Source organism: Pristis pectinata, chromosome 13, assembly GCF_009764475.1.
Source record: "Pristis pectinata isolate sPriPec2 chromosome 13, sPriPec2.1.pri, whole genome shotgun sequence".
Classification (NCBI taxonomy): domain Eukaryota; kingdom Metazoa; phylum Chordata; class Chondrichthyes; order Rhinopristiformes; family Pristidae; genus Pristis; species Pristis pectinata.
Window position 1 is genome coordinate 29373318 of NC_067417.1, and position 12202 is coordinate 29385519.

General features: G+C 39.1%; 2 protein-coding genes across 2 annotated transcripts in view; both read right to left on the bottom strand.

Annotated features, from left to right (window-relative positions):
- LOC127577300 (neuropilin and tolloid-like protein 2) overlaps positions 1–7544 on the bottom strand; it is a 40360-nt gene extending 32816 nt beyond the window's left edge. The window contains exons 1-2 of the mRNA XM_052028393.1: positions 7005–7544; positions 3539–3592 (exon numbers count right to left, since the gene is read on the bottom strand). Coding sequence (XP_051884353.1) covers positions 3539–3592; positions 7005–7041 — 91 coding nt within the window. The 5' untranslated portion in view covers positions 7042–7544. The remainder of the gene's footprint in view (positions 1–3538; positions 3593–7004) is intronic.
- Positions 7545–10593: 3049 nt separating this feature from the next.
- itfg1 (integrin alpha FG-GAP repeat containing 1) overlaps positions 10594–12202 on the bottom strand; it is a 157996-nt gene continuing 156387 nt past the window's right edge. Inside the window, exon 18 of the mRNA XM_052028085.1 lies at positions 10594–11052. Coding sequence (XP_051884045.1) covers positions 10993–11052 — 60 coding nt within the window. The 3' untranslated portion in view covers positions 10594–10992. The remainder of the gene's footprint in view (positions 11053–12202) is intronic.

Below are 12202 nucleotides of genomic sequence, written 5' to 3' on the forward strand. Positions count from 1 at the left end.
TTATCAGGTTTTTCAGGGAATAGAAATTAATTGCAAATGTGATTTTGTAAAATAAAATTTAAAATGTTGCAGCAAATTATAGCCACAATTGTTAAAGCCTTGCTTGGAAAAGATCACAGGGATTGTTTACAGAAAAACAAGAGGATAACTACATCGAGGCTTACTTAAGCACAATTATCGGATGGAAACTCCATTAAAGTGAAAATTATATTTATACTGTGGATTGGTCCACCAAAAATATTGGTTCATTTGAGAATATGATCAATTTTTTTGCCTCTTTTGTTGATCCATTTAAATTTATATCAATGCATGGAATGGTGGTGACTTCAGACTAATAACCTGAAAGTGAATTGAAATCATTTAGTTCCTATGCAATTTGATGAGGAGGAAGGGCAACAGTACACTGGAGTGCAAAAACATTAGCTCTTTGAGTTGCACAGATGTAAAGGGCAGAGGAATAACGTCTAATGCAGTCATTCCAGTGCAAGGCATCCACAGTACATTGGGCTACTGATTTGACCACTGTGTATGAAACAAAGGTGAGAATCACCCCAAGCCCTTGAGCAGTACCTTTTTCAGCACCAAATGACAGCAAATGAGGCCACATCATCTGAAAGTGAAATATAAGCAAGGAAACCCCTCTACTCTGACTTGACATAGTCAATAGAAAGCTTGTGATTATACAGTACTCCTAAACAAACCTAATGGTGAGTAGTATCCTGAAGGAGCTTCACAAGGTGGATGTGGAGAGGATGCTTCCTCATGGGTGAATCAAGATATTTTAAATATAAAGAGTCACCTATGTAAGACGTAGATGAGGTGTTTTTTGCTTTCAGTGGGCTCTGAGTCTTTGGAACCCTCTTCCTTAAAAAGCGATGGAAGCAGAGAGTCCTTGATTATTTTTAAGGTAGGTGTAGATGGATTCTTGATATGAAAGGGGGTGAAAGGCTATCTGGGTTTAGGAGGGAATATGAAGCTGAGAATACAATCAGATCCAGCATGATATTATTGAATGGCAGAGCAACTGAGTGGCTGTGTCCTGTTCCCAATTTGAATGTGTGTAATATCAAAGACATCAACATGGGATGTTAATGTCGTGCTTACCATTCATTAAGAAAACTTAACTCAAAATGCACCATTCTGACTAAATGCCTAAAGTGGCAAAAAAAACCATTTTACTTAGATTAAGGTGGTTATCAGTTCTAATGTGAATTCTCTGTCTCTACATGATATTGAAGGAAATTTGCAAACCCAGAGCTGTAAAAGTACAGGGTGCAGAAATAATCTATTATCTGGGACTGCAGGATATTTATGTGAAGCCAGAGATGTTATAGACTGACATTCAATGAATTATAAACTCAACCTCTAAATATTTTCATGTGATTCTTGTAATAATTCTCAAGTGACAACCAACGAGTATTTAACATCATATGTCCATGGTGAAAATTGGAATATATATTCTGTCTTGAGAAGCTTCACTCCCTGTGTAAACATTTGCAGCACTACACCAGCATCAATATTAGCAAACACAACATGCTACCTTGACATGGAACATTGACACCATGCCCTGTAATAAACAAATCGCTTAGGAGACACCACAATTTCAGACAAGAAAGAGTTTATAAAATGCTGACTAATCCAGTCTCCATTCAATTTAAATTAGAATTTATAAAATAAGATTTATGGAAAAATAATATTTCTAAATTCAAATGATTCTAAATAGACTGAAGGAAAACTTGTAACAAAATCTAAATACTTCTATGGCAGGAAACTTTGGAAAAGACTTGTAGCATTATAAAAGGCAGAATACAATGTGTTATGTACTATCCAACTATTAGGATACATCAGCCACATAAATAAATCAGCTTTATTTTAGCCATTCTAATGTCTAGTTTGTGGGAAGTGGCAACTCTCAATGCTGCAGAATCTACCTGGTGAGCTGAATGGTCCCTTGTTACAGGCCATATGATAGTGGATAGAGTTTGCTGTGCACTTTACAGCAGATGTCTTGGCAGCCCTTCAGTTTTAATCAACATATGTAATTATTCAGAACTGAGATGCAGATGCTGAAGTATGAGACCACTTGAACTGATTGCACACACAGGTGCTACAAATCTCTAACCAGAGGCATCATTTTTGCTTAAATTTGAGGAGGCCAATCTGGTACAGTCTTACTGAAAACTTCCTGCTGGCCATTTGGTGATTAATTATATGTATTTCTTTCATTTGCAAACTTTGTTTGACCTGCATCAACAAATAGTCTACAAATGAGGGTAAAAGTTGAAATTTTCTGGGAGCACCACACAGATACCCCACTGTTCTGTTCCATGACATTCAACCCTTCACGTGAAGTTAAAGGATTACTTTTTAAATAAATGGTTTCCAGAACACAAAATTAATTCTAACATAAATAAATCTTAGTTAAATTTCTCTTAATTGTTTGTTAACAAAATGTTCATTCAGAAACATTTATTTTCTATTTACTGCAGGGATTATTTTATTCATAAACAACCAGAGGAATTCTATAAACTCTGTAAAATGGTAAATTGATATAATCCATTGCCTCTTGTTTTACAGAGCTCTGGAAGTGACTTCTTATCTACAAGTTTCTCCGGTAGCAATGATTATATTATAAGAAAAACTACAGGGCATGATTGTATTCATGGAAAATTCCAGCCCCTCTTTGTTTGCACTGGGTGCAAAATTCTTATGTGCTATTAGAGCATTTTAAAAAGGAGAAATGCCTTTTTAAGTGTAATAATTGTTTTCTGTGTAGATACTTAATATTTTCTCCTGGCAAAGGTGTCTTCTAGACTCCACCTTCGTTGGTTATTCAAGGCATTTACATAGATATAGTTACAGTTTTCGTTTTTCAACACAAACTGAAATTTGGAAGCCATTAACGCGGCTAACTTCCCCCTTGCCTCAAACGGCTTCTTACAACGGCACCGGCCTGAAAGGGATTGGGGACACGGAAATAGGTGTCATGCAATGAGGGGGCCAGAGTGCAGTGGAGGGGGTTTGGGGGTCTCCTGACCCACAACTAGAGGCGGAGAGCCCCTTGAGGCCACAACAGTGTCAATAATATACCATGGATGATGCACGAGTGAAAAATAGCCAGTAAGTGGTCGGTGTGTGAATGGTTAATGGTTGAAACGCGGATAGTAAGTGGCTGTCGTGTTCTCCTCCTGGCACTAACATACACTTATTTAGTGGCTGCAAGTATATTTCTGAATATTTCAGGGTGACGATGTGCATAAGTGGTGGCCCGATAAGACGGTGGTAACATTAAGGTGGTAAATACCCAGATCGACACAAAAAACTGGGGTTTAACACTGGACAGCAATTGTCGGAGTGGCGATATATTTCCGGCTGCTCCAGTCAATATTTAATTGTATCCACCAATGGAAAAAAAAAGAGGCGCATCGTATTTTATCTTTTATTATTCACATGCCTGCCGCTATACTCACCAATGATTCTAAACAGATCAATACGATCAAGTGAACTGCTAGCAATAACAACAGAATTACAAACGCACCTTCAGCCTTTTGTATGGAAGCGATCCCTCCAGTGAGAACAATGATCGACCACACTGGAAAAGAAAATTAGGTTTCAATGTCTGGATGCCACATAACACTGCCACTCAAACATAGAAAAACTGGTCAGAATTTTCAGAGAATGGGGATTATAAAAATAACATTATTTTGAAAATACAAGACACAAGGCTGGGTATTTATATCACATAAAATATTCCCCCAAAATTATATCAAACTAGGAGGAAACCTAATGTGCAGGATTTGGTACGCGGTACAGTACATCTTCATATGCAGTAAACAAGTCGGATTGAGGGGAACTGTTTCAGGGCAGTTCGCTTCTCGCCGTCGACAAGGGTATGTCCTGCATTGTCTCTTGAACTTATATGATTGTATTTTTTTCATATAGAATGTATATGGAATGAGTAAAATGAGATGATATGCTTGGTCCAATAGTAGCTTCACAATTGAGTTCTCATAAGAATTAGGGTTCAGTGTCAGCCAGGAGGGAGGATTACCTCGCCCCTCCCATCAGGTACAATTAGAAATAGTGCCATTGTCTGAACCCCAACTTTTTGAGGAAATGGTTGGAATTATCGTGGGAAACTATATACAGTATTGTTACAGAGCAATATATTCTCAACAACTGATCGGATAACTTAATATGTGTTTAAACAATCCCAGTGTTAACACATCTACCACACAATAGGCGTCCGGCCACATTTCCTGCATGAAACGCTTAGTTAGGGATTTATTATAGAGATTATCAAACGCTGTAGGTAAAAACACTTTAAAACTTTGAGTAAAGTCTCTGTATATTTGCCCGTAAGCGAAGGTTTATTTTGTCATAGCAAATTGTCAGTATCACCAATTTCCATCTTACGCCTTATTTTAAAGAATTGCGGGCGCAAATGATAAACTCGCGATTTTTATACTTAGTGATTGAAATTCATAAGATGCCAGGATACGTAAGCAAACTATAAACAGGGAACAATTGCAAACCAAAACAAGTTACAACAAGTAATCTTATCAACAGAGGCTCCATGACATCAGAAACGAAGTTCAGGCAACTTTGAAATTTTACTCAATCCTCCAAAAATTAAGATCTTAAATTAATTCATGTTAATTTAAATTAATATTCGCCCGTTTTCACACAGATGTGTTTGGGTCTATCTTTGTCAGTGTCAAGTATCAGATTGGACACCACTAAAAACGTCTTTAATTCCGATACATAAACATTACATACTTAGCAGAATAACTTACTGAAAAAGATCGTTGAACGTTCTGAATAAATGACAAAACTTAGCTAGATTCTCCTTGAGCTACTGGAAGCGAGTTTGTGCTATAACCACACAGTTTTTTTCGATTAAATGTGAAAGCCCTGGTTTATACCAAGGGCTGGGGTGCGTGGTAAACTGAATTAGCAACACTTCCTCAGTCATCTGCTCGCGTGTATTAGGAAAACATTCATCAGTACCTTCTAATGTACTGCACAGTTCCCTACTGCTCCGGGGTCTGGTTGGGAATCCTGTAGAGGTAACCGGGCAAACAGGAAAAGTTCTTTATTTTCAAACATAAGTGGACGTTATGTGGCAGTAGCGAATCAATGCATAAATAGGAAGGAAGTGCATGTATTCCAGTGTTAAGAAACAAGTGACTGACTGACTTGCACAAGGCAATTCCAGATGTTCATTGCAACGTGATTGAGTGGGATCAGTTGACGCCAGGTTTCTGTGAACAGTAGGAAGGTGAAGGTATGGAGCAGGCAGCCTCTGGACCCAGCTTCCCCATTCCGCAGCATCCCGCCTCATCCTCCAGCTCAAATTGACTTCCTGGCCCAATCCCCATATCCCTCGATTCCTTTAGAATCCAAAATCCATTAGCCTTGGATATACTCAACGGCTAAACAGGCAGCCTTTTGGAGTACCGACTCCTCAAGATTCACAGAAATTCTCCCTGTTCCCAGTCCTGGTCGAAGTGTTCAGTTCACGGTCCTTCCTGACAATTCGGTATCATTTTCCGAGATCAGCGTGAGCAACAACTTTCGAAACAACTTATTTTCCCCCAATTTCAGTCCGATCTTTCATTTGGAATATGCCTGTCGTTTACATGCGTGGCTTCCAGCTTGTAACATGTACACACGACCCGGCATATAATTCAACCCAGAAGTGAGAAAAATGGTTACTTTTCATTAATGATTTACCACGAACAATGTTAAAATACATTCGTCCATTTCTTTTAAGATGTTCGGACGGCCCGAGAAATGCACTCCACACTACCATATGGCAGGTGTTAGCATGCGTTATGTCCAGTGCTCGGCATTATTCAACAATATACTCATATTAACCTTTTAATCCAGCCGAGAAATGAGATCCTACTGATGAAGATCATGGTGAATGCCTCCGACATTTTGCTCTTAAAAGCTGCCAGCGAAGCGCAAACGATTGAATTTTACCCTAGGCAATATGCCGTAGGGTATTAGGTCGAGCATAAATTCAGCGCCTTCGCACCTCCGTTGATTTTTACCAGAGCACTTGTTCTAATAGTATAGATTGGTCAATATTCTAAATTCGTTGCAAAACGAAGACATTTGATATTGGAAGAAGGAGAATGGGGTGGATGACAAGGAAATAGATATTTAGGACGACGTTTCTAAACTGGGGCGGAAAATGGGGAGAAATCTGTGGCGGAGAGCGTGCGGGGGGATTGAAGGCTGCAACTCGCTGCCCCGGGTTGCTCGGACCGGACCAAGCCGCTGCACCACGTGGAGCTGTTAGTTCAGCACTTTCCGCAAAGCTGCAGATGCCGGGAAAGAAACACACGCCGGCTCCTGTTGAACTCATCACACATCTTCAGTACCAGTCGTCGAGGAAAAAAAGACAATTCCATTACAACCTCATCCCCCACTAATTAAGACAGCCGCGTTTCCACTCGCTTCTCCCTCCTGCGTGTCCTTCGAAACCTCTCGTATCTGAGCTCCAGCGGTTCCAAAATTACACCCCAGTGGGACTGAGATTTTTGCTTAAGAGCGGTTGAGCCGCTCCATTTTATAAATCTCTTCACTTTCCTGTGCCCGCACGGTTTGATCGCATTGAAAAGGCTTTCTGATGTTTACACTTTTACACCGTTTCACACATTTATGCAAACTTGTGACTTAAAATCGATTCAGAAAACAACCGTGTCCGGCATGGTTATACATCTTATACGGATCTGTTTTAAATAGTTTGAACATAACCGAGCCGAAATATCCCCGTTCCCAGTCAGTTTAAAACAGACATACTCGTTATCATGGCCCGTGGGAGAACTCCCGATAATATCGCAAATGCAATGAGACAAAAGCTTTTTAAATGAAACAAAAAGGCAGGCAAGTTTTCAAGAGCCATTATTTTCGACAAGATTGGATGCTTTACAAAGCACATCAGAACCTTCCTGTAGATGGCGACGTTATTTTATATTTTATTTGTGACTCACCTTTGAACATGAGGAAAAAGCGTCTTTCCAGCACCATTCTCTCGCTTAGGAAGATGCCGGTTTTCCTCGATGCCTCTTCGGGTGTATTGAGAGGGCAGTCTGCAACGCCGGGTGCACTCAGTCACTAAGTACACAGCATTTCAGAGCCGGCGTCATGTGCAACAAAGAATCCACGTTATCCGAATTAAGCGAACGAGTTTTCCATTCGGTTGCTTTTCTCCCCCGATACCTACCTACATCCATTCATCAGCTTCACACTCCAATTTCTCGATACTCTAATTCTGTTCAATACATAAGCCATTCCTTCCCCCTGCCGGAGGAAGCACTTCTCTCCTGGAAAACAAACTTTCCGCGCTGGGTTAATTCCATCCTTTGTCCCTCGGGTAATTCCTCCACAAAGACCGTGATAGTCCTTCAGAAATGTTCGGTAGCTGTATTATTTACAATGACTTTTCAACTGGGTTTAACACGGGGCAGGACATCCAGGAAAATAGGAATTGTTTCCAAAGATGCCGAAGTCCGCTACGGGGTGCAAAGCCGCCGGAAGGGTCTGTCGCTCTTTTGAGAGGCTGCAAGAGCCACTCCAGCTCCCAGCTGGATGGAAGAACTGTTTAGCGAATGAATGAGTCTCATTTTCGGATCTACGTGCTGTGCTTCAACGAGCAGCTTGTACGCATGCACCCACTCCGTAGAACACACCGAGCTGCAGCCGGCTGTTTCCAATTCCACACACACACACCTTCAAACACGACGGCAGTGACCAAGAACAGATCACTAGTGAAGCCGTTACAAGTTCTCTATTGTTTTCAGGGAGTAGAATATAAAAGACAATTTAAAACAGTTTAGCGTTCAAAACCTTACGGTCGTTAGGTGGATATAGTGGGACAGAAAAAATACTATACATCCATTAGATTTTGCTTTACAATGTACAGTGTTGGGTATCCAAGTGTTTTCATACAAGATACCATCGATCGGGAAGAATAGGTCCTTGTAAAACGCACGCGTTCTGTTAGCCATTCATTCATTTTTACTGTACACTTATATAGACGGCTCATTTTATAGATGGGAAAAACTGTCCCCAGTCCTTCAAATAATACGGGTTTAGGTCAATAAATTGCTATTGAGAGCTATGCCTTCCTGTATGAATAAATCAGTTGGTGAAGACAGCGCAGGCGAGTTCAGTTTCCAATTATACATGCCTCCACCTTACTTTAGATGGTTATTACATCTGATGCTTTGTATAATTTAAATAACGAACATTTTTCTCCTTCCACAAGGAGATATAACACCACAAGTGATCTCGTTTCATAGCTAAACAACAGGCGAGCGGTCAAACGGGCTGCAGAATAGATGAAGCGATTATCTGCAAGTGCTATTGTGTTAAATCAGCAAAAGAGAAAGAAATGAGGAATGTCCTGTTCGCCCAGGAACAGTTTACGAGTTTAAATGTAAATGACAAACAAAAGAACCGATTATATTTAGCACCTCCCCAGCAGAAAAATCTATCAATTCTCGTTACAGGAAGGTTATCAGGTGAAATTTAGGTGCAAGCCACAATTAGTTATTAGAATAGGCGACCATATGTTTGAGCAAAAGGTCGCATCAAGGAGGAGCGAGGTGGAGGACGTTCGACGAGTTGAATTCCAGTGCTGGGGGAGCTTCCCAATACGCAGTATTGGTTGGCAATATTCAAAAAGGTGCTTTTACTTACATTAAAAAGCTTAATAAGCATAATTTAAATGCATTTGAAGAAACAATTTTTGGCATGGAGACCAGTATATGTGCGGTGTATACATTTCCTTAAAACAAATTCGTATCCAAATTACACACTTTACACTGTAAAGTGGCAGATCTCCAAATGATTTACAAAACCTGTTTGGGTTTTTTGACTTATTTTGCACTGTACTTGCCGTTAACACTTACTCTTTGCATAAGGCAATACCAATAAAAGGTTGTTACTATACTCTCGTTGAGTGCTCTGCACAGCTAAAATGCACCACTTTGATGAACTTTGGCTTAGCTGGTTAACCAAAAAATCCTACCCACAGGCACTCAGAGTTGATGAGCTTGCCTAATGACGTTTTGGTTAACGTACATTTGTATGAATTGCTGCTTCAGCGTCTACTTTAAATGAAAACATGATTCATTTTCCTTTGTCAGGCAGAGGACAGGTACGAATTCATGGTATGAGTACACCCAGCACGTTCTGCTTATTGAAATATGCAGATAAAGTTCCTCCCACTTATACATTAGGAAAACATAAGTAGAGAAAAAAAACTTTTTTTAAAAAATCATCTGCCAATAAAATTAGCCAGAGGAAGAATTTATAGTTATAGCATGCTTAGGTCAAGGACAACACAGTTGAAGTGTCAAAATAGATCTTTAGAGAAAGGAGTCCACAGAGATTTACGAAAGGCAAATCTGCCAGAATTTTAGGTTATAATTAGCAGAGTAGACAAGGGTGATGAATTGACACGGTGAACTTGGACTTCAATTGGATGCAACACAAGAGATTATTAAAATTAGAGTTTATGGCATTAGGGGCAATATATTGGCATGGGCTGAAAATTGATTAACAGAGAGTGCTGGAATAAATAGGACAGTACAGTCTGAGAGAGGGGTGCTGAAAGGCTTCAGTGGTGTATGCATAGGTTAAGTGAATGAAAAAAAACAGGACAGATAGAATATAATGTGTAAAAACATGAGACCATCATGTTCATCATGAGACCATCAACACCAAAACATCCATTTTGGTAGGATAAAAACCCCAAAAAGGCAGAGTATTTTTTTGAGAAACGAGAGAGTTAAAGGTGCCAAAGGGATCAGGGAATTATTTACATGGATTAGTGAAAGTTAACAGTGAACAATTAGGAGAGTACAGATGTCTTGCTCCAGTCCTATAGGGCCCTGATAAAATGGCACCTGGAATATTGTGTGACCATCTGGTTTCCCTACCTGAGGAAACTAACACAAGTAGCAGGAGGAGGCCATTCAGCCTTTTATGTTGGCTCTGTCATTCAATAAGCTAATGGCATTTACCTCACTGCTACTTTCCTGCACCAACACCAATTGATTTCTATTATATCATTGCAATAGAGGGAGTACAGTGAAGCTTCTTCAGATTGATTCCTGGGATGGGGGTGTGGGGGGAGGGTGAAGAGGATGGTCCCATGAGGAGAAATTACTCAGACTGGAGCTGTACTTTCTTGCCTTTAGAAGAATGAGGGGTATGTCATTGAAATATACATAATTCTTACAGCACGTAACAGGGTAGACATAGGACGTTTCACCTCTAGACACCAGCTGATACCAAAGGAAGCAGGGGATGTGGGGTTAGTGCTTCTTATAAAACTTTGTGACTTTCTAAAATAAAGCAAAATTATCTGTAGTTATCAGTTAAATCAATCTGTTGTCTACGTATTGTGAAACAAGTTAGCCATCCATATGCATGCTTAGTTTAAGGATCTGGGTCTTAAAAGTTAGCAGTGTATGTATTTAATTACTGGAACTCCAGGGTCATCCAATCTCACAAATGGATATCAGTCTGAGTACTGCGTTACAGTAGTATAAAAAAATTTGAAACAACATGTTTTAAATCATTAAAGTTTAATATATGGTTCATTTTAACCAACCAGAATTAATAAACATGCTTTTCCACAGAGACCATTGAAGTAAACATTTGGAGACATTAGTAACAGAACAATTCACCACATTCAGACAAACAACACAAACATACATTTGCAAATATATGCAGTAATACAATGAAATGCATAATTTAGCTTTAAATTATTCTTAACTCCCAAAATATACATCTTGAGTTATTTGCAACCACCACCCAGAAACCAGAAAAACTGGACTTAATTTAAAAAAATGAGGAAGCAGTTAGATTATGTACAATTCAACATTAAACATTCACCACTTGCTATTTTTTAAGAAGTAATATTTTAGATCTATCATTTAACAGTTGCCTCTCAGGAACCATTGTATTTCACATGGCATCAAAATGGAATCTGTGTGCTTCCTGGCGTTTTTCCCGGTCATCTGCTTTCTGGAATTAAAGGAAAATGATTATTAAAAACAAATACAACTCTTCTATTTATCACATAGCACAGTTTGAGTATAATCTTTTGCTCTAACTTTTTTTTAAAATCCTAGTTTGAACTTTCTCTGTAGGCATTTAACTAGGCTGAAAAAGTTTTTCAATAAAGAGCTGTGCTATCAATATAATTAAACAATGAGAATAGATGAAAGGAACAGATGTTTGGTCTTTCTCTGTAAAATCTCTTAACAGCTAAATTAATGTTCAAAAAATAACTAGAGCATTAAATGACATTGCAATGATATTACAAGTGGAATAAAGGAAGTATGCCCTGTTCGACATTGAAGAACATCTCTCCACAGAGGAGAATCACTCATATTGAGCAAGAAGTGCTTCAAAGAGCTAACATGATGGTGCTCATTTAGATAACAAAGACAACAATAAAGGCGATTCAGAGTGGAAGCAGTTTGCATTTGTATTTGTAAAGATAAATCAACAAAGCAAACTTCCATTAAAATCTATCTGCACCGACACTTGGTGTCACTGTTGGTATTCCTCCACTTCCAATGTCTCAATGTTATTGGCAGAAGAACACAGCACTTAATAGACAAGCAGAATTCACAAAGGGGAAGGCCTTGCAAATTCCTTCCCTTAAATACATGAGGACACCAAATGAAATCCATGAAATGGAGAACACAGAGGGAATGGGCAGAATGAACCAAAAGCTTCTCTTAAGTTTGGTATTGAAGACAGGAAAAAATAATCTCTGTACCTCTGTGTTGTATAAAAATCCCAGATCTGAGCAAGTCTTAGGGATGTTGCATAAAGGTCTCTATGCCAGGCACAATAATGATAATGTGGTTTTCTAAGCCTCATTTTATGTGCAACCATCTTCTGTCCCTGGTTGTCACAATGCTGTCATGAGGTGGTGTTGAATTACATGAGTTCCAAAATCCACAAGTACTCTTCCTAACTACTTTGTCCATTAAATAAAGGAAGTACACAGAAGCTAAGTTTGATGGCTGCTGAAAATAGATGCAGAGACTCACAACATACAATTAACCTGTGTCCATTAATTGCAATGCAGGCAGCAAGCCATCTTTGCATTGTATGCTCATTACAATGATTTCAATACCCAGACAGCATTAACTGAATGGTT